Source organism: Laetiporus sulphureus, assembly GCF_001632365.1.
Source record: "Laetiporus sulphureus 93-53 unplaced genomic scaffold LAESUscaffold_6, whole genome shotgun sequence".
NCBI classification, from domain to species: domain Eukaryota; kingdom Fungi; phylum Basidiomycota; class Agaricomycetes; order Polyporales; family Laetiporaceae; genus Laetiporus; species Laetiporus sulphureus.
This window is the reverse complement of record NW_024468515.1, coordinates 293,655-314,289: the sequence shown is the minus strand read 5'-3', so window position 1 is coordinate 314,289 and position 20,635 is coordinate 293,655. Positions and strand designations below refer to the sequence as shown.

Below are 20,635 nucleotides of genomic sequence, written 5' to 3'. Positions count from 1 at the left end.
GACGTAAATGAAGGACACGTAGCACATACCATCGTCTATCTCATCTAGCTCCGTTCTGCCCTATCAGCATCATCTTTGCTAGTGTGCTACGTGGCTACGTGAGAGTCGATCTCAACAACTGCCGAGCGCTGATCTCTTGCACAAGGTTGTCGCAGTTGGGCTTGTAACGATCGATTCCAGTGCCCTCATCCTTGTTTCAGCTGGGATGCACTGCTGAAATAGCATCATGATGGCGTATGTTCGTGATTATGTGTAAGTTCAAACAGAAAAGAACACGAACTTGCCGGCCTTGTGTCGAGTGGGCCACCGATGCAGATCATTCCATCTTTAATGTACCAAACCGAGCGGCGCAAACTGCTCTAAGGTAGGACGGGATGAACAGCAGCGGTCGAGCCGTCAATATCTGGGGATCATGGCAGTTGAGGTTGAGGCACAAGGAGGTGACAGGGGTCGGTAGGTCGCTGTTGCCAACAGACCTCATGTCTCGACGCTGTCCGCAGCCCCACAATACAATGCTCGTCGCTCTCCATCACTCCCGCTTTGAATACGCCACGCGCCATCTCGCGGTGGGTATTACTCTGAAGTTGCCATCGCGACGCCCGACTCATAGTCCAGACTGAGCGGACGGGCAGCGTGGGCCACACATGCCGCGGAAATTCAGGTGAGCGTTGCCCAGCAAGGCACCCGTATCCGGCTCATCTCGGGGTGAAATTTGCGATATGACAGGGTGCGTTTCACTTTCGGAACTCCCACTGGCATATGCCGCAGTTTGCCTCCGTGCTTCCATCTCTCAAGCATGCAGATGCCCGCGTTTGCTCTTCACGCCAACTCGCTCTGCCTGATATCAAGAATGCACCCCTGTGCTGCAACGTGTGATGGCGACATCGTGCTTGCCGGTGGTGGAACGGAGACTGCGCTGCGCCCGGGTATGAGCCCTCGGCCAACAGCCCCCGGATCAGTGATCTGGATGCGATCACCGAACAAGAAATGAAGCGCGCCCCCGAGCTGGAAAAGTGTTTGTTCCTACTCTTTTCTTCTGCCTCGTGGCTGTTTTGTCTTGCATTGTTATGGCCCATCAAAAAATAACGCCCTTCGCATAAAAACTCCCTCCCCGCCGGCTTCGCTCCCCCAGACCTGCTCACATCGCAGTCCAGCCGCTCTTTGCGCCGTTCCGTGCATCGTCCTTCCCTTTCTTTTCCCTGAGGAGCACTTTCATTCTTTTGAGTCTCGATTCCAACATGTTGTTTTCGACACTGCACTTTTTCTCCATCCTCGCCGCTCTGGTGTACATCCGCGGCGTCTTTGCCGCCCCCGTTCCCATATGCTCCATCGGCGTCCGCACCGGGTCAGGCAGCTCGAGTTCTAACTCCACCTCTGGCTCGACAGGGTCTTCGAACTCTACGTCATCCTCGACTGGATCTTCCTTTGGCTCTGCCACCTCGACCTCGACCTCCGCCTCTTCCACCTCGACCTCGACCTCCGGTTCCGGCTCTTCGAACTCAACATCAAGCTCAAATTCAACTTCTACCTCTGCTCCTCATTGGGTTATTTACAGTGATGCATGGTTCTCTGGCGAGAACGGTCCTCCTGACGTGTCTGATATCGAGGTGTGTACAGTGATTTCCGAACCAGATAGATGATGCTCATCGTTCACACAGGGCTATAACGTCTTGTCAGTGTTCACCAACATGTTTCGTTATTCTGTACTAAATCATACTGCAGCATCCTTTCCTTCCTCTTGACGTCAGGTGCCGCTGACCAGGCACAGGAGTGGGCTGAGCTCGACTCCGACACCCGTTCCAGCATCAAAGCATCTTATGAGGCCGCCGGCATCAGCCTTCTCGTTTCCGCATTCGGCTCCACCGACACCCCCACCTCCTCCGACGCCGACCCCGTGACCACCGCTCAGACCATGGCTGCTTGGGTCAAGGAGTACGACCTCGACGGTATTGATGTCGACTACGAAGACTTCACCGCCATCAACGATGGCAATGGTGCGGTCGCGTGGTTGGCTGATTTCACCACCGAGCTTCGTAACCAACTCCCGTCGCCGGACTACATCATCACGCATGCCCGTAAGCCTAGTTGCAACCTCTTGATAATTTGGCTTCTCATCTCGTGTGCACCCAGCTGTCGCTCCTTGGTTCTCCAACAACTCCCAGTTTGAGGGCGGTGCGTACCTCGATGTCGACGAAAAGGTCGGCGACCTCATCGACTGGGTAAGCATTTTGTGCATGTGACAGGCATTGCTCGCGCTAATTGCAGTCACGAACATAGTACAACGTGCAGTTCTACAACCGTACGTCACGTTTGATATCTGTGTTCATATCGTGTCGCTGACAGTTGTTGCAGAGGGCGCTGACGAGTACACGACCTGCGATGGGCTGTTGACGGAGTCGTCCAGCGCTTGGCCAAACACCGCTCTCTTCCAGATCAACTCTGTCGGCGGCGTGCCGCTCGACAAGTTGGTCATTGGTAAGCCCTCCGCGGCATCGGATGCCTCGAACGGCTACATGGATCCCTCCACCCTGGCCACCTGCGTGGAACAGGCCAAGGGGCAGGGCTGGAGTGAGTAATATCAAAGCTACCATATGGTGACCATCTGCTGACTTGTTTCGTAGACGCCGGTGTTATGGTCTGGGAGGTAAGCTGACGCCGTTCTGTTGTTGTTCACCATCGATTGACGAGAGCGCCCGACAGTACCCCACCGCGGATACCACATGGATCTCGACCGTCCGCGCCAGCGCATACCCCGTGTCCTAAGTGCTTATCATGATGCTTCTTTCATAACCGACAGAGCTTGCTCTGTCGCGTTTTCCCTTTCGGCCGGTTCCAGCTATCGTTATTGATTTCCTTTACTGGGTCTTGAGCGTTGTTGTCACGGTCCCACGCTCTCCTTTCTCATCACGCTCGCTATATCTCACACTCGCTCTCACGCATCTGTCACGATCCCCAGCATTGTGGCACGTACCCTAGCGGTACACTCATCTTGACGGTGAGCGGCCCATGTTGTATTTGATATACGACCTGTATTGCATGTATTAGAAATACTGCAAAATGTTGACTAGCTCAACAATGTATCCTTATCCAACAACTCCGTGTGATTACTGTGTCCGCTACTTCCCTCGAGCCGCCCAGCCGTGCACGCCAAAGCAATTTTCGCGTTTCATAGAAGCCAACAAGGTTCTGGTCAGGAAGGCGGAGTTCTGGTTTGTTCCGGTCGAGTCTCGCATGCTGGCCAAAGTCAACGAGGTGCGCACATGTTACGACCTCACGATGATGACTGCGGATCGCGGGAACGACATTGAATGTCAGGCTCAAGGTAACGTTGTTTCTAGGTACTGTCCGTACCAGAATTGGCCTGCTCAACATATGCAGATCCGTCGCCTCTCCGTCGCCTGGGACCCTATCATACTCACCAGGACATGACTAATCCGATCCAGTATAGCTCTGGATTCCAGCGTTGGGCGGCATGATAGAGCTCCACGAGGACGCATCGGACCCCCGTACGATCATCGACGTTAGCGGCTAGGCTCGACGATGCCCACATGCATCGTCTATTATATCAAGAACAAAAGCGGACGCTTGAGGGCGCTGAACTTACTGCACGAGCGTTTGACTGTCTAGGATTTGGCCCCGTGGCGCTGGACGTCGCATGCTACAGCACTATCAGAGGAAAGGTTTTCGCCGCTCAAGCGCGCCGTGCCTTTCGTGACCTCAAGTCTCAACCTTCCATCGCCCGTGGGGGAACTGCAGAGCACTACGCGTTCTATGGTGAGAACGCAATGCAATTGCAGACGTACATTCTTCGCAAGGACACCACAACCGCAGCATATCCTGTGGAATGGCGCGTGAATGAGAGCCATGTGAAGTGCAATCCTCCGAAGTGCGTCTTCGTTCCAATCTCCATTTTATCCAGTATCGATGTGGCATGCTGCCTGCTGGTCGCGTAGCAAATAGTGCCGCTCGATATCGCTCCGTTGGTTATCTACGTACTCACTCGTCTTCTGATCCATAGGGAAGCCTTCGCGACACAGTCGCGGGGCGGAATGCTTTGGGTCTCGGACGCCTTGTATGGATGTCTCATTGATGCGCGATCCTCTATCTGACAGCACTCTCTTCGCAGAAACTGATATGTGCAAGACTTTCACGCGACATACCATATCAGAAGCACAGGCACTCCCGCTCCATAGCAGAATCTGTCCTTCTGTGGGGACGCCCTGTCCATGCGGGCTTCGCGAGAGCCATTCTCCGCAGGCGGTTGTCGCCCCTCTTTGTGCACACGAGCCTCGGATTGGCTCCGAGATATGCAGGCAGAGACAGACACGCAGTGTCCCTGAGGAGACATATGGCTATCTCGTGAGTTTCTCGAGGTGGCACGCTGGCTAATTTGTGCTCTTCTCCGTTTCCAATGGAATGCAGCAAGACGCCGTTATGGTATTAAATATGCATCGCACTCTCCTGCTGCACTCGAGAGCAGCTCCTCGAGCACACAGCACCTCAACCTTGCGCTTAAAAATGCTCACCTCGTTCTCTCGCCTTGCACTGACGGTCGTCCTTGGCCTTGGTGTCTACTTCTCCGTCGTGTGCGGCGCACCCACTCAGTTCGACTTGGTTGTGGCACCTCCTCGCCGTCGTTCGACTCCGTCCGCACCGTACTTCGTGGAGTACTTCGATGCATATGCCTCTGGTGTCACAGGCGCACCGCCGGTCGCGGACATTGACGTAGGTTGGGATCTCTGTTTAGTATGAAACCCTTCTGATTGTAGTATTCTCAGGGATATAACGTCTTGTGAGTCATTTTCAACCTTGCGCGTCTCGCAAAGGCAAAAAATATCACGAGTCTGTTGATTCTAATAATAATTCTTGACCAGCATCCTCGCATTTCTCCTAATCGAGGGCGCGTGGGACAACGCTGAAGGTTGGACAGAGCTGACTGCGGATGAACGTTCCACTTTACTGTCCGACTACGCGGACGCTGGGATCGCACTGATGGTGTCCTGCTTCGGCTCCAGCGACACGCCCACGTCAAGTGGCTATGACCCTACGACAATCGCGGACACCTTTGCCGCATGGGTGATTGAATATGGCTTGGATGGCATCGATGTGGACTATGAGGTAGGCATGCTGGGACTTTTCGCAAACAAAAATAAACCTATCATCTCTCGTGTAGGATTTCGACGCGATGGACGCGGGAACTGCAGAGGCCTGGCTGGTGACTTTCACGACTGAACTGCGCAATCAGCTTCCTGCTGGCGATTACATCATAACTCATGCTCGTACGTGGTCCACCGTCCTCATCGACATGCAACGATGACTCACTCAGATTACAACAGCCGTCGCACCATGGTCAGTCGAATGACATGCAATCCTTCGCCAATGCTAAGTCATTGCGCCGCTATAGGTTCTCGCCAAGCATCTGGACGAACGGAGGTTATCTGGAGATTAATTCTGAAGTCGGTGATCTTATTGATTGGGTATGTAGATCTTCCCTTCCCTCCGCAATGTAGTGTCTGACGAAAAGGGATAGTACAACGTTCAGGTAGGGTAAAGCCGCGAATGATCGAGATAGCAGCTCATTGTGCATTCTTATCCTTGCCTTCTGCAGTTCTACAACCGTACGTTCTCCTACATGTATGATCGCATAGTCGCTGATCATTTCGCTCACCTGCAGAGGGAACCTCAGAGTATACGACTTGCTCAGGCCTCCTCAATGAATCCAGCTCGACATGGCCTGAGTCGGCGTTGTTCCAGATCGCGGATAATGGCGTATCCTTGGACAAGCTTGTCATCGGCAAACCGGCGACCACAGGAGACGCGAGCACCGGCTACATGGCCCCTGCTACTCTGGCTGTATGCGTTGAGGAGGCGCAGAGTGAGGGATGGGGTAGGTCTCGCCCTCCAAGGTTCTCCGTTGAGAATTTCACTGATCCTTGCATTCGCTGTAACAGATGCCGGAGTAATGGTATGGCAGGTGAGCGTGTCCGAAACCACCGGCTTCCATTATGTCTTCACATATCTCATGCAAATATCTAGTACCCCGATGCCGGCACTTCCTGGATCGAGACTGTTCGTGAGGATTCGTGGCCAATGTAAAGCCTAACGCCTGTCAAAGACCTCTCACGGGTTTAAAGTGAAGGTCCGTCCGTGATGATGCACTGTGAGAGGAATTTTTCCCTGACCAAGTACTGCAGATTATTTCGGATACTCATGAAACTAACGACTGCTCGATTGGCTGTGGGAACCAACATCTGAATTGGTTGTTTCTTGTGGGATCGTGGTACGTCAATAGTGAATTGTAAGCTATATCATTACCTGGGTTGTACTAGCGCGAGCACGCATTCGAAATCGATTATTGGGTATTTTTAACTGAATTGTATGAGCTCACTATTTGTAATCCATCGCCTGCTTCACAAAAGCTGGTCATTGAAATGTAAGCACAGGCGACTACTTACCCGCTGTCACTGAAGGACCCTTGATTCACGAGCTGCAGCCATCGTCTCGCGCTTGAGAGCATCTCGTCGCAATGCATGCGTGTGTATGCGATGCATAGCTGGCATCGCACCTTCCTGCCGCAACTTTGGCCGGAAGAATCCCGAGATGACCGATGCATACAGTGCGTCCACGGCCCATTGAAGTGATATCCGCAGCCAGTCTGGCGTTTACCAACAGCATCGCGCCCATGGCCCCGGACCTATCAACTGATTACAGTTACTGCATGGTTCCTGTTCGAAGGAGAGAATCCTCACTCTGTCAATTCCAAATAGTTGGTTCATTCTACCGAAACCTCTGTATTAGGTTCCGCAGCGCCCAAGTTGCAACTAAATAACCTATAACGGAATCCAGATCTTCTCTCCATCCGGGAAGGTCCACGTAAATTACCTTTTGCAAATTGTTACAGACTCCCAGTCGACTCTTGGAGGCCACGCTGCTCCTTAAGGCGACGGAGTGATTGCACAACGCGAGGTTCTCGATGAGATCGCCTCAAGACTTCAAAGCAGCACAGGACTCCATGCCACTCTGTATCTCCACCTCGCGCATTTGGTATAGCGTTTTTTTCGCATGTGAGTTCTTGCTGGCATAATGCCATTGGGCTGAGAACGGAAGATTCTGGCGCTGTGGGTCAGGCTGATCGTCTAGCGATGCATCGCGCAAAACCCTCCTGGGGAAACTACTCCGTCATGCCATCCGGACGATGTGCACCACTTTGAAGCTCTTCATAATGAATATTGAATGCAGAGTGACGGACGGAAGCGACGTTCGGGGAGTGGTCATCCTGGGTACCGCATCACATGACCGCGTGTGCCAAACGCCACCGACGCGTCCTTCGCGCGTTTGGCGGTCGGATTAGTCTACGGTTCTTTGTAAATCGTGACGTGTGATAGCTTTCATACGAGGTAGGTGGAATCTGCTCGCTTATGATGCAGACATAGACATTTTGCGGTCTCCTCGGATCTGTGCTCACGATATGCATGCCTGTGTATGTTCTGTACCATTCAACAGTGTAACAAACTGTTCGTGCCGAGAGTATCGGAAGAATTTGAATGAGACTACTGAACGTCGGTTGTACATGGGCCGCAAGGTCACAAAATTGTATTGTTTTACAGCTGACACGTCCCACACAGTCTGGTAGTGTCGCTCTATATGAATATAAGCAGCGTGGGGCATCCTTCCGTGAGTTACAGTAGCATCATCAACGCGAAGGGTAAAGAATCATTGTATGATGGTAGATCGGGGATAGGTTGTCACATAATCCGTGTGGTGAAGTAACTGCTGTCTGCAAGTATTGCAGTCAATCGTCCCTGGGTGCCCATAATGTACAAGCACATTTCCTCCACTTCGCTTTGCACAAGTAGCAAAACTCGGTCTTGCATCTGCACGTCATGTGGTAGCACCCGGTGTTCAATTCGACCAAGTGCTTGCACCCAGGGCATCGCGCCCACTCCTTCTCTCTCGCGAGGTCGAGCACCCCGTGTTCCTGGACGTCGGGCTCGCACCTGTGCCCTTTGCCCGCCTGGCTCTTGCACCTTGTGCAAGTTTTAGTGCCGCACCCAGGAGCGCGGCACGTGTATTGTGGAGCGAAGAAATGGAGGAATCGGCTTTGGATCTGCTTGCCGAGGAAGCGGCTACACGATGGCCTGGCACAGTATACACGCTTCAAGACCCGGACCTCCCTGGCCTTCAGTTTGAGTAGAAGGGAGAGCTCGGCATCGATGTGTGGTTTTGCAGATTTGAGCGGAATCTTTACCCCACAGCAACGTGGAGGGAAGAGCGACTCGTCTCGTACGGCGGCCTTGATAAGCTCCAGCATGCATTCGGGATCATAGTAATGACCACAACGAACACGGATCCCGGTATCGCCGACAGGGTCTGTACAGACAACGCAGGCGTGCTCCTCGGTGCTGTCGCAATTTCCGTCAAGTGGCGTATAATGCGTTCTGAGAGTGCGACTTACACATGGCTTTCTATAGGCTCAAATATCCCTCGCGATGCAGCAGCGTTTACCACGATGCTGGCTGTGTCGCCCTCATGGCGATCGTTCCTGTGAGGAACAGAACCGTCACTAAGTGATCGGCCATGCAAATGTCGTGTCTGACCTCAAAGTACGGATGTACTGGAGCGAAGCGAAGCCTGGAGGGCTAGGCGTTCTCGACCTGGGGGAAGCCTCTTCCGTCAGGCGGGCTAATGTCTGACGCTGTTCTTGACGTACCTGTTTCAGTGTAGATCGAATCAGCTCCTGTCGCAACAGCAGGAAGCGACAGTCATCACCTCTCGCCGATGACAGTGCCGAGTCTGGCAGCCAGAGCGTGGTCCCGCCACACAGTGGCGGAATTTAGAATCACCCCTTCCGCCGTGAGCTCTCCACTGAGTCGTGAACTCGAGCGAACGTCGTCATCTATTTGACTCGAGTCTGCTGTGCACCAGGAGCCGGTATCATCCGGGTAACGCGGCCTGGCGGATTCATCATTAACGTCCTCAAAGGAACTCCGTTTGGTGGCCATTATCGATATGGGGGTCTGCACGCTGGGCACGTAACGCAGGTATTCGGCAGAGGACATGGCAGACGGAAATGTCGAGAGACATGCGGAGATGCCTGGGCTCTCATATACGTATGGGAATGCATCACAGGACTTGTAAGGTCATAAGATAGGGTTCAGGAAGCAGAGAGCTTCATCCACAATCCAAAGATGGTGTTAGGCTAAGCCACGATAGCGTGGTCTACTCGTGGGAAACTTGTGGACGCCAATAAACTGATGAGTGCGATGAATGCGCCCTATGACCTCGGCACGACTTCCTCCTGCCAGCGCCGCACTCTCCTCAGCCCCTAGCTGGGTCAGGAAATATTGCTATGCACAAATGCGCATACAGGGCGTGTCGAGTGACACTGCAATGTCCGGTTCTCAGTCAGGTAAGAGGATGTCGCGCGAAAGCAATGCCGTGCACCGTTGCAACATGAGGCGGCGACCTGTTCTATGACCACATTAATCACTAGCGGGAGCAAATAAGGTGTGCAGACAGTAATATGCTCGCCGCCGAAGTCCGACCTTTAAGTTAACGTAGTAACAGGATTCCGACTGTGGTCGCGGAGCTAGCGGGATGCAGTCAAGCAGATGTTCGATTGACATTGGCGATGCACGTCGAAAACAATAAGATAGTGCATATATAGAGGCTCTTAACGCTCAACAATGCTAACACCTTTAATAGTGAGGCCTCCGCCATCGGAAATGTTAGTGGTCAAAGGCTAGTATGCAGGAAAGACGCAAAATGTAAAGCGGAGGCATATGTACACGAGCCAAACGTAACCAAAATGTGAATGACCATATAAGCAACGAATGCGACCGGAAACATAGCATATAACGACTGGAGCTTGTAGATAGCATTTGTCCGAACGAGATGGGCGAGCACTATGTAAATCGGGAGCAAGCGATTGAAGAAGTCACAGAGGGATCAACGATTAGAGTCATCTTTGATTAAGCCAATCATGTTCGGCACGAGACTCCAGACACGTCTCTCGAATGTCCTCCTCCTTTTCCGTATGTTGGCAGCACAGAGGTTGCATATCCGAGAGCACATGTCATTGACAGACTCTTCCCATGGTGGCGAGAACACATTACAGGAGCTCATACCCTCGTAGAGGAGCCTGTCACGGACCATCTGCATTTCCCCTCTGCAGGTATCCCTCTTCGAACACATGGCATCAGCTTTTGGTTTGAGGATGCGGGCTGCCAAAGCATTGACATTGCCTTGTAGCTGTGCACGTCCATCAATACATCTTGCCAGGTCTTCGGGGTCCAACACATGCTTTACTCCATCAATGTCTGTTACTCCATCGATGAGATGTCTGGAATCCAGCTGGCAGCAGAGATAGAATGCAGCAGGAAGCATGGAGTCTGTTTGTGTGAGACGAGCAAGACGGATTGCGACGATGGCATGTTCAGCCTCGAAAGTCATCCTCTCGCTCTCCAAACCACTGGCACAGACATCGAGCCATGCATCCAAATCTTCCGGAAACCCTGTCTTCATACAATCTAAAGCACTTGCGCATATCGCTGCCATCTCATATTTGTGACCCATGCGAATGAGTGCAGCCAGCGTCCAGAATTCCCATCTAGTCTGAGGGTCTGGAAAGCTGCCAGCAAAGCATCAGTCATCACTTTTAAGCGACAGAGATAGCTATGATCCTCCATGTACTCACCTGCTTCCATCGTACAGGGCTTTCAGCAAGCATCGCACATCGTGCCGACTGTCGGACAGACACACGACAGGGCAGCCATCGATCATCTCTCCACCCTCCGGCTGAGGTACTCTGAACAGGTTGTGGAAGACATCTGATCTACGACACAGTATGGATTGATGGACTCGGAAGGCGTGATCTCCTGCTAATAGCACGACGTTGCCGTCTGCCAGCCAGAAGTCCTGATCGCGCGAAGGTGCCGCCGGCATACCAGCTGCAAAGGCCATGCCGTCCTCGTCGACACGGAGGCGCTTTTGCGGTACAATGGAGGATTCGTCACCCGGCATGGAGGAAACTTGAACAAGGGAGGCGATGACCGTTGCCGAGGGATGTGCGAGTTGAATTGAAGCTTGAGCGCTGCTTGAGCTTGGGCGGGCGCGAGCGGGCGCGTCACGCACGCCACGCATACTATACATATACACAATAATTCGGACTCACGGCAGAAACGTTGGTAAGAAATTCTCGAAGCGATTGCGTCAGACGAGCCAACTGCAGATCCCGTTCTTTCATGCATGAATATCACCCACCATCACTGAAACTCCATCTGTGCTGTCTTCAGAGAAAACGGCAAATCGGAAACGTCGTGTTTTAAGTAACGATATGCGTAAAGCGTAACGGTAATCGTTCACTGAACGGAAACATTTGGGTCATCGATGTCAGGTATGTGGATAGCAGGTGCAGTTCGCGTCAAAAAGGTACCAGTAAGGAATCGCGGCTACTAGGCACGTTGGAGCGGCGGTCTGAAACAAAAAGACCCCCAAGGCCATGCGATGCAAGATGATCAGTATTGAAAGGCTCAGGTATCAGACGAATGCTCACGAGTGCGATGATATCACCGATTATCAACGCGGGTTGACAGCTGCGGGAGTTGGAATAAATAAAGGACCAAGTAGCCGCAGAAGGCATACATACAAGATCTGAGTGATTGTCCGCACAAGACAACGGATTGATGAGCCTCGTCATCTTTCGATCCCGTTACGCTCGGAAAGAGATCCAGGTTCGCCGCTTCAAGACCGCTTTCCGCTCTCACGTGTCATGAGTGCAGTACTCGCACAATGGCGTACAATGTGGAGGAGACCTCCTCGACCATCTAATCCCAGTGGAACCCGAACACGTCGCCGAAGTCTTCGCCATCGCAGAAGAGCCTCTCACAGGCCTGCCGCAACTCTTTGTTGCAGATCTCACCTTGCGGACAGATATAAGTCGACTTTACGCGGAAGGTGCGTGCCTTTGCTGCATTCATGAAGCGCTGTAGGACCATCCCTTGATACACATCGCCAGATTCAAGCCATCAACTTTGTATATCGAACCGCACGCCGTCGACCAGGATCTAGGGATTCAGCTGACAAGAAAGGTAGAGTGCGATGGCAAGCACGGTATCCGTTTGCGCGAGACCAGCGAAAGTAATTGCGGCGAACCCCCGTCAGAATGCAAGAACGCCAGTCTCCGACTCTCTGAGAGGTGATCGAGGTCCACGCGTCGTAAGTCGTCCGTTTAGCACGTCTTCAAGCACTTCATGCATCATCGCGAAGTTCTATCATCTCGTATTTGTGTCGCAGAGAATCAGCGCTGCCGTGGCAGAGAACCTCATGGGGTGGAAAGGAGCCAGTATGCTGTATTGTCCACTATAAATCTGCGACTTGGGTAGCTACATGAATACTCACAGGCTCCCGTCGTACACAGCTTCCAACAAGCAACACACCTTATGCTCGCTGTCGAACAAGGGCACGACAGGGCAGCCCATCCACAGGCTAACGCACCGGGAATGGTTCCAACTCTAATCTCTGCGAGCTCGATATGCGGGTGTGGAATACGCAGATTCGTTTCAGACATTGTTGGCATCCTGTCGTCAATGTAGCCGGTTCGCAGCAGGAGTGGAAGAAAGGCATATAAGCACGGTTGGGAGTGGGCAGTGGTTAGCCGTGAGCACTCACTGGCCTTCGAGTTATCAGAATCGGTTCCGGAGATGACGATCTGAAACCCAGAAGAGCGCGGTGCGCCATGATTTCGCCAATCACTCGTCTCTCTGATGAGCGACCCAGCTAGTCCATGCCATCCAACAGACTCAATTTGTTGTAATTCGGTCCTTCAGCCATTCAACCTGCAAGCTTGCGTCGACATGCTCATAAAATCGAGTAGGTTCTCCATCAGGGGCGGCCGCTTGGTACTGACCATGGCTTAGAGTGCTTCAACGCAGCGAACAATACTGTTGCGACAACTGACCGTAGAGTGAAAGTGTCCCGAACAGCGGTCTAGGTCATCGGTGTGAATCATGTCATTTGCGCGATCCACCTGAATGAGTCACATTAGAGATACAGGTGCGAAACAGTTTGAGGTCCTGAGATTCGTTAAGAGAAGCTTTACGTCCGGGAAAACACTCTTGTTTCAAAGCTGGGATTGCTGATAATTCTGATCCGAGAAGAGTTCAGTACTGACCGAAGTGTGGCGAGAACTATGCAAGACACACCTTCCGCAAGCTGTCCAGTTCGCCACGTCTAGCCAAGTACGCTGCGCCTGAATCAGCCCACACCTTATAGTCGGTGATCTTGCCTTCATCGTCAAAGTCCAGCATATAAATGAACTTCTCATCCCACGACTGGCCCTTCCCGCGGCCTTCGGTCCACGTAAAGCGTGCACTGCCTTTCACGCAGACTTTCTGCGCCTCGGGGTCGACCACCCATTCACCAAAGGACATGTCGTCATACGTGAGGCACTGCTGCAGGATACCAAAATACTCGGACACCGAGCCCGGGCCCCTGAGCCCAGTGAACGGTCGGCCGAGGAAGGGCGCGAGGAGGGGTTCCCCGTGCTCGAGAGCGGTGACCTGGTGGGTGGTGGAAAAGTGCGACAGGAGCTCGTCGAGGGAAGCCTTGCGTGCGAATGCACCGCAGAGACCTTGCGCCGAGGCGAGCAGTTGAGAGCGGGTGGGAGCCATCGTTAGCACCGATCAACACACGGCGAATGGTTGTGCAATTGTATTTAGGCGCCGGCACAGCCCCATTTGAGGCGGCCACGTGCGCGCACTAATAGATCGCCTCATTGGCGCCCATGTGTCCGGACAATCCACGATGGTCGCTGTGCTCCTCCCGGTTTCTCCACTTCGCTTCCATTTCCTTCCTTCGCCTCCTTAACCTATTTGAACCTTCTCTCCTCCTCCTCCTCTTCCTCCCATCATCTTCATCTCTCGCAGGACGCAGCGCTGGTCATCGCGTCCTCTATGGCCTCTGATCCTACATACGACAAGGCAGCGGTACAAGAGGCAGAGCTCGAAGAAGAAACCCGGCACACGAGTAGACGATCAGGGTGAGGCATGGTGTTAGTTGACTTGTGAATGTACGCTGACCCGCGTGCCTATGCAGTGATTTGGAAGCTGCCCTTGCATCGATGTCGCGCCGCACCATGCGTTACGAGCACCAGATCAAAGACCTCCAGGTGCGTTCCCGCCTATGAGCATTCATTAATACAGACGGACCAGCGTGCCAACCTTCTCTCCCTGGCAACAGTCCCGACTCACGGTGGACATGAGCAACTCTCGCGCTATCCACAACCTGCTGCAGGAAGTCTTGGCTGGACTTCAGGTACTATTCTGGCGATTTACCGCTCAGCCTCGCGCTGACCGCCTTCGTAGCAAAACCAGCGTCGTACAGATCTCGCGCTCACCACCACTGTGCCACACATCGAGAACTCCCTGGACGATGACCTCGCCACGTTGCAGGAGCTCGAGGAGCACCTCCCTCACGTCGGACAGCAGGTCGTCCACATCCGGCGCGTCTATAACCACGGAAGAGACAAGGTGCGTCTGCGCGTTCACGCGGAATCGGTGTCTTGGCATCGCCCGCGCTTCCCTTCTGATCTTCCTTGTCATCCGCTAACTGTTTTCTCCTCGGACCTCCCGCTGGCCGCTGTCCTCGAACAGGCATGCGAGCTCATGTCCGCTCTCGAATGGCTCAACATCCCCGTCTCCTCCCGCCTGCGAACCATCATCTTCACTTCGAATGCTCCGGTCAGCTTCAGGTGGAAGGCGCTCATCGTGCGTATTCCGTGCTGATCCTCCGTCATTTGCCCGCACTTACGTATTCGGCCATTGTTACTTTAATCGCGTTCTCACGCATCATTAGCGCACGCTGTTCGCTCTGGCGCTCCTTGCGTGCATTTGGATCGCTTGGATAACGATCCAAGGCGCTGTGCGCGCCCACCGTCAGCGGCTCGTGTGGGGAGAACGCCTCATGAGCTAACGATGTCCACTGGATGGCTCGTATCTCCGACGACTTCTCGCTTTCAGCTGCTCGATGCCAAGACCACGTCTACAGTTGGGCGCGCCACTGCCTACGATGTAGGCCCACGAGATACTCCTCGATGCAACCTCGTGACTGGGCGAATGTATCATATTTACCTAGACGCTTCCTTCTAAGGGAGCCACCACTGTAAAGTTATTGCCTCGGCTTCCCTTTCGGCTCGACGGACTGCATATGATTCCCATTGATTGCTTCGATGTATATAGTACTCACGCTATATAGAGCAAACTAGTGTCCCTCCGCTGTCTGGCCATGCAATATATGGAATTATGAATCGATTCGCCCAGCTATCGCTGCCGCGCCAAGCCCGCTCTCAGGAGGCTGTTCCATTACTGTCAATGGCGGCGAGTGGACACCCCGTGGACGGACGCGATGTTCCGGTCACACTTCCCTGCTGCGCGCGCGCGTTGGAAGCTGCGCCAAGCCGACGTCAAATTGGGCCGAAATTTTAGCGGATGAATGCGAGAGCTTGTGATTTAGCTGTCGAAAAAAGAGCATGTTGATGACTTGTGTCGGAAAGAGGGCGGCGTTTGACGACGGCGATATCGAGGTCATGGCCTCCGTATGCAGGACGTTCCCGCTCTCAATCAAGCAAGAACGTGAGCGCCGTCTTCTGATGTTAATACAGTTTGGTGGCAATCTCATTCTCAGGCGCTGTCGGCCAAGAATCAGTGAGCGGTTCAATGTCATAACAAAAGGACATGATCACTCACGTAGCCTCCGTCTCTTCCAACTCATCGCCAACCATCAAACTCTTGAACTATCCTAAACGACGGACTCCAGTGAGGGCACGAGCGTGTCCACCTGGAGGCGGGTTGTGAGGATTGTAATAGTATTCGCTCATGACCCACTGCACGACAAATGGCAAAGTCGGGTGGTCGAGGAACAGGCCAGATTGATGTAGGAAGTTCGCAACGACGGGTATGTTTTCCTTCAAATGTATACCAGCATTTGCAGAGGCAGAATCGAAAGCTGCGCGGCCCAGTGAGCTGGACACGGTTACATGTGGTTGACCTCTCTGTACTTCGGCGTCTAGCCATATCAACCCCTTCCCTAACATCGGCCCAAAAGACATCGCTACCTTCAGTTCCGCTACGCCAAAATTCTCTCCTGGGACGATGTCAATCGGAGGAGCTCTCCTCGGAGACTTCTGGACATGAATAGTCTCCTGGCCAGCAGCGTGTTCATAACATAAGCGAACCAGTGCCCAGTCTGAGTCCGCTGCCACATGGCCTTGCCGCAAGAGATACGGGACGGGATACAGGACGAGAGTGGTCGTCGACAGCTGGCCTATGCACACTGGTGTCTTCGGTGGTGAATCGGCGGGCAAGTTTCCGTGCCGTGGCTGCGGCGAACTAATTGGATCAATGACTTGACGCGATGAAGCGCCGTCGTCGTCATCGAGGGTGAGATCAATAGGATCAGACCGCGAGTAGGATCGCGCTGGTGGCACCGCCATAGTGCGCCCAGATGGTTGGCCAGCAGTACTAGCAGAGGCGTGTGAGGACATCGTACGGGGCCACGCTGAACTGAGAGGTTTAGATATAGAGGAGCAAGGTGGCGCTATCCGGCGGAGAGAAGAGGGATGTCGTCGAGGAGGCGGCTCAGGCGTGCATAGGGACACCTCAAGTTGTTGCCCGAGGATGTATCCACATGTGACTTTCCGTTAATGCTCCAGATGAATATCGCCTTCTACGAAGATCGAGCGGCGTCCCGGCGGCACACCGCGTCGCAGAGAAGCAGCACCATCATGGATCAGCTCGTAAGGAAGATCAAACGTGGACATCACAAGGTCTTCAAACACGGCTCCGCGCCCTATACGCATGGATTACGAACAGTTCTGAATGGCAGATGCCAGCTACCCCGAGGACGACCGGAGCTCTTCGCCACATGCCTTTCATTGTGAGGTCACTACTTCCTCTATATGCTCCGTGAGCTCACCCAGAGTCGTCTGACCACCAGAGACTACTACGACGGTCTATTTGCAGGACCATGCGTGCCACTCATTGAAGACGGGTAGAATGTGCGGTTGATGCACCAGTCGCATCAAAGTATCTGCGGCGTATGACATGCCCATGTCGTGCTGCACGCCAGTCCCTCCACGCCTGCGCCTATGAAAGACCAAAGAATTGCGTGTTCAAGGCGAAGAGTCACCGTATCGGAATTGGACGAACATCTGCGACGTGAGCATACATCGCAACGACTGCCGCCGACGCGACACCGAGGCGCCACGCACGGTGTGCAACCAATAACCCCCACACAAGCGCCATGAGCACATCGGACTTGCAGAAACGGAGCAAGGCACGCCGTATGTATGCACGCATGCCAAATAAATGTACAAAAAAAAAAAAATGCACGCATGCCGCAATCCTTCTGCCATCCGGACGCGGTTGGTCTTTCGTAAGTGAGGAATTCCGAATACGCAGGAGCGCACCGGCGTACGTGGGAATGCCGCAATCGCCCCACCATTCGTGCGTGCCGCGGAGCAAATCATCATGAAGCAAGGAAGCACGGGCATGGTAGCGGAAGCCCTTCGGGTTGGTGCTGAGCACTGGGATCAAGATGCTGCGGAAACACGTAGCGCGCGCAGATTGGGCGCTAGATACAAGATGCAAGAATGAGTTGCAGTTAGTCGTCCCTTGCATACGAGCATGCGATGAAAGTTGTGCAGATAGGAGAAGTGCGGAAAGAGCACAGCCTGTGCTTAACGAGGTGAATCGATAGCAGGATGGACATCATACAAGCGTAGCATAAACTAGACAACTCGCGTACCCCTCGGTCATAGAAAGCACGCAGAGTGCTTTTATGCGGCATGACCCTCGGCGACGGTGAGAAGATCGCTGTCTCCGGGGTCGGAGACGGTCATCACACTGAGCGGGGTGAGATTAGTGACACAAGAAAGTAGAGTAGGTGCCGTTACGCACCCAACACGGAAGAGCTTTCCGGCAGCAGTGCCGAGTGCGACGTTCGTGCCCGCAAAGTGATGCACGGACGTCTTGGAAAGCATGGCGTAGTACTCCAGCTCGGACTTGCGGAGCGGGGGGCAGTTGCCGGCAATGAGGACCAGCTTGGCTAGAGACGCGCGGGGTCAGCACAAGGGACCTTCTCAGCCTCACGCTCCAGTCCCCGTGGGTGCAGAGGGCGGGACAGACTCACCCTTGCCGCTGCGCATCTGCTTGAGGGCGGACTTGTATCCGAGGGAGTACTTGCCGGATTTGACGACGAGGGCGAGACGGGAGGAGATGCTCTCGGTGGACTTTGCAGCCTTGGACTTTTTGGTGGGGGCCATCGCGGTCGTCGGAGTGGGTGTCGGTGGTGGCGTGCGGGACTGCTTGCTTGGGATCAACGGACTGCGTGAGACTGGGCAGTTTTTGGACAAGGTTTGATGTGGCCCTAACCCTGTTGTAGGGGCAGCCAAACAGGGCCAAAGGGATGGTGTGCGGGTGAGGTGATCGAGGAGTAATCGAGCAATGCACGCAAATCCAAGCCCTTTTATTCCGCTCCTCCTCCCCATTTCTACCCTCCTCCTGGCTAGCTTAAGTCGCGTTTTCTTCGTTGTGCTGATCATCTCCAGCATGCCGGCGTCTCCCTCCGTCCGCGCCGTGTCGCGCATCGCGTTCCTTGCCTCGGACACTCTCCTCGCTTCCGACTCCCAAGACGTCGCCGCCGCACTCGCCGCTCTGCCAGCAATCAAGCCAACGTCATCCGTGCAGCGTCTCCCCTCCGCGGCCGACCCCGGCGCAGCCCTCCTCCACGTCCATGCTCAGTCCCAGGGGGTCGTATCCTTCTTGACCATCTCCAATGGCCGTAACCTCCGTCAACTCGTGCCCCACCTCGCCGAGCTCGCGCATACACCCACCGTGCTGCACGTCGCCATTCCACCAGCCGACGACCTCTCCGACGCCCTTGTACTCCGCGCCACCGTCCCCATCTGCCTCTACTCCAGCACCGCCCAGCGCGCACACGATCACGCTCTCCTAGCAAGCCGCCTCGCGCGGACAGAAGGCCGTACCGTGCTACACATCTTTCATGTCGGCACCGAGGACGACCAGCTAGCTGAAATCGACGAGGGCGCCGTCTCGCCTTACCTTTACTCCGACAAGCCATCGTCACCGAATACGAATGGCCACTCCACCACAAACGGCAATGGCCTGCTCCCCTCTAAGCCTGTTGACGAGTCCGCAGCGCTCATCGCAGCGTACGAATCTGCGGCTGTCTCCACCGTCGGTCTCGTCCGTCGGCCCATTCGCGCCCTCAGCACGCACGGCGCGCAAGACCCAACCACCGTGCTCGTCACGCTCGGCCCCATCGCGTCCATCGACGTTCCAAACACTGCGTTTGTTGACGTCACGCTCCTCAAGCCCCTCCCGTCCGCATCGCTCGCAAACTCTATCCCCGCATCCGCCTCTCGCGTGCTTGTATGCGAGCACATCCGCTCCTGGTCCGCCAAGTGGACCCCGCTCTACCTCGAGACCGTCAGTGCGCTCCAGGAGGACGCGCGCGAGCACAAGCCGGTCGTGCAGAGCGTCCTTCTCGGCGACGCGCGTGGCGTCTCCGCAGAGGACGTTCAGAAGCTCATCGCTCGCGCAGAGAACGCCCCATCGGAGCGCCTTACCCTCGGAGCGACCTTGGACGCGTCGAGCGCGGCTGCAGTGCCGATCCCACATATCCCAAAGCACGAGGCGTCGTATACCAGCCTGCTGCACACGCTCTTCGGCTCCCGCCTTGAGATCGCTAACGACCCCTCACTTGTACCCACCCTCGGTGCGGCCGCAACGAGCCCCGAATTCACGCTCGGTCGCATACGCGGCGAGCTCGAGACACTGCAGCACCTTGAGGACGACGTACGCACGCTTCTCGGCGATAGCGCGCTGCCCGCATCCCTGCATGCGCTCCTCACCGAGTGGGCTGTCGGGCGGGGCAAGTCCAAGTCCAAAAAGGTCGATGCAGAGAAGGAGAAGGAGCTTGGCCAGAATATCGCGCGTGCTCTGGAGGACTGGGAGCGCGAATCCGGCGGAAGCTTGAAGGGTGCAGCGGCGCGGGTATCTGCTGCGAGGAACCTGTTCGCGGAGGGAGCAAAGGAGAAGAGCCGGTGGATCATCGGCAGCGATGCATGGGCGTATGACCTCGGCGCGTCGGGCCTGCACCACGCCGTCGCGAGCGGGCTGAACGTGAACATCCTCATCCTCGATACGATGCCCTACACGCGCGCTTCGCAGACCCCCATCAACAAGCGCAAGCGCGACGCCGGCCTCTACGCGATGAACCACGGCGACGCCTACGTCGCCTCCGTCGCGCTCTATTCGAGTTACGCACAGGTCCTGCAGGCACTCGTCGAGGCGGACCGCTTCGCGGGCCCGAGCGTCGTGCTCGCGTATCTCCCGTACGAGCACGAGGACACGCCCGCGCTCGAGATCCTCAAGGAGACGAAGCGCGCCGTCGATGCGGGCCACTGGCCGCTCTACCGCTGGGATCCGCGCAAGGAAGGTGAGGACGCGTTCATCCTCGATTCGGACGCGATCAAGAACGAGCTCCGCGCGTTCCTCGACCGCCAGAACCACCTCTCGCAGCTCGTCGCCTCGCGCCCCGCTCTCCCCGCGGAGCT

At 54.8% G+C, this 20,635-nt stretch overlaps 9 protein-coding genes across 9 annotated transcripts in view; 4 read left to right on the top strand and 5 right to left on the bottom strand.

The window, feature by feature from the left end:
• Positions 1 to 1,238: 1,238 nt before the first annotated feature.
• LAESUDRAFT_645676 (glycoside hydrolase family 18 protein) lies at positions 1,239 to 2,763 on the top strand (the record flags this gene model as incomplete). Its single annotated transcript, XM_040903933.1, has 9 exons — positions 1,239 to 1,387; positions 1,511 to 1,607; positions 1,659 to 1,672; positions 1,723 to 2,075; positions 2,131 to 2,219; positions 2,278 to 2,299; positions 2,353 to 2,568; positions 2,622 to 2,644; positions 2,701 to 2,763. The coding sequence occupies 9 exons, from the start codon at positions 1,239 to 1,241 to the stop codon at positions 2,761 to 2,763; spliced, it is 1,026 nt and encodes a 341-aa protein (XP_040767675.1).
• Positions 2,764 to 4,518: 1,755 nt separating this feature from the next.
• On the top strand, positions 4,519 to 6,096 carry LAESUDRAFT_756156 (glycoside hydrolase family 18 protein; the record flags this gene model as incomplete). The annotated part of the gene is made up of 11 exons (XM_040912130.1): positions 4,519 to 4,725; positions 4,779 to 4,792; positions 4,875 to 5,118; positions 5,174 to 5,279; positions 5,337 to 5,349; positions 5,405 to 5,477; positions 5,531 to 5,542; positions 5,609 to 5,618; positions 5,675 to 5,887; positions 5,952 to 5,974; positions 6,037 to 6,096. 11 exons carry the CDS (start codon positions 4,519 to 4,521, stop codon positions 6,094 to 6,096), a joined length of 975 nt encoding a protein of 324 aa, XP_040767674.1.
• Positions 6,097 to 7,474: 1,378 nt separating this feature from the next.
• Positions 7,475 to 9,117, bottom strand: LAESUDRAFT_694447 (uncharacterized protein). Its single transcript, XM_040906201.1, has 4 exons — positions 8,770 to 9,117; positions 8,598 to 8,654; positions 8,456 to 8,542; positions 7,475 to 8,402 (listed from the first exon to the last, which is right to left on the bottom strand). The coding sequence occupies exons 1-4, from the start codon at positions 9,057 to 9,059 to the stop codon at positions 7,793 to 7,795; spliced, it is 1,044 nt and encodes a 347-aa protein (XP_040767673.1). The 5' UTR covers positions 9,060 to 9,117; the 3' UTR covers positions 7,475 to 7,792.
• An 831-nt stretch (positions 9,118 to 9,948) lies between these two features.
• Positions 9,949 to 10,944, bottom strand: LAESUDRAFT_645250 (uncharacterized protein; the record flags this gene model as incomplete). The annotated part of the gene is made up of 2 exons (XM_040903907.1): positions 9,949 to 10,630; positions 10,697 to 10,944. The coding sequence occupies 2 exons, from the start codon at positions 10,942 to 10,944 to the stop codon at positions 9,949 to 9,951; spliced, it is 930 nt and encodes a 309-aa protein (XP_040767672.1).
• Positions 10,945 to 13,120: 2,176 nt separating this feature from the next.
• Positions 13,121 to 13,670, bottom strand: LAESUDRAFT_756153 (uncharacterized protein; the record flags this gene model as incomplete). Its single annotated transcript, XM_040912129.1, has 2 exons — positions 13,121 to 13,144; positions 13,203 to 13,670. 2 exons carry the CDS (start codon positions 13,668 to 13,670, stop codon positions 13,121 to 13,123), a joined length of 492 nt encoding a protein of 163 aa, XP_040767671.1.
• Positions 13,671 to 13,828: 158 nt separating this feature from the next.
• On the top strand, positions 13,829 to 15,344 carry LAESUDRAFT_810261 (uncharacterized protein). Its single transcript, XM_040914202.1, has 5 exons — positions 13,829 to 14,038; positions 14,095 to 14,167; positions 14,239 to 14,313; positions 14,364 to 14,765; positions 14,854 to 15,344. Exons 1-5 carry the CDS (start codon positions 13,953 to 13,955, stop codon positions 14,968 to 14,970), a joined length of 753 nt encoding a protein of 250 aa, XP_040767670.1. The 5' UTR covers positions 13,829 to 13,952; the 3' UTR covers positions 14,971 to 15,344.
• Positions 15,345 to 15,606: 262 nt separating this feature from the next.
• LAESUDRAFT_465722 (uncharacterized protein) lies at positions 15,607 to 16,719 on the bottom strand. The gene is made up of 2 exons (XM_040902579.1): positions 15,744 to 16,719; positions 15,607 to 15,684 (listed from the first exon to the last, which is right to left on the bottom strand). The coding sequence occupies exon 1, from the start codon at positions 16,538 to 16,540 to the stop codon at positions 15,791 to 15,793; it is 750 nt and encodes a 249-aa protein (XP_040767669.1). The 5' UTR covers positions 16,541 to 16,719; the 3' UTR covers positions 15,607 to 15,684; positions 15,744 to 15,790.
• An 818-nt stretch (positions 16,720 to 17,537) lies between these two features.
• Positions 17,538 to 18,484, bottom strand: LAESUDRAFT_673579 (60S ribosomal protein L30). Its single transcript, XM_040905533.1, has 3 exons — positions 18,187 to 18,484; positions 17,955 to 18,102; positions 17,538 to 17,900 (listed from the first exon to the last, which is right to left on the bottom strand). The coding sequence occupies exons 1-3, from the start codon at positions 18,317 to 18,319 to the stop codon at positions 17,834 to 17,836; spliced, it is 348 nt and encodes a 115-aa protein (XP_040767668.1). The 5' UTR covers positions 18,320 to 18,484; the 3' UTR covers positions 17,538 to 17,833.
• Positions 18,485 to 18,605: 121 nt separating this feature from the next.
• The window catches only part of LAESUDRAFT_673574 (sulfite reductase subunit beta), a gene marked incomplete at its 5' end in the record, with an annotated part of 5,012 nt that continues 2,982 nt past the window's right edge, over positions 18,606 to 20,635 (top strand). Inside the window, one exon of the mRNA XM_040905532.1 lies at positions 18,606 to 20,603. Coding sequence (XP_040767667.1) covers positions 18,606 to 20,603 — 1,998 coding nt within the window. The remainder of the gene's footprint in view (positions 20,604 to 20,635) is intronic.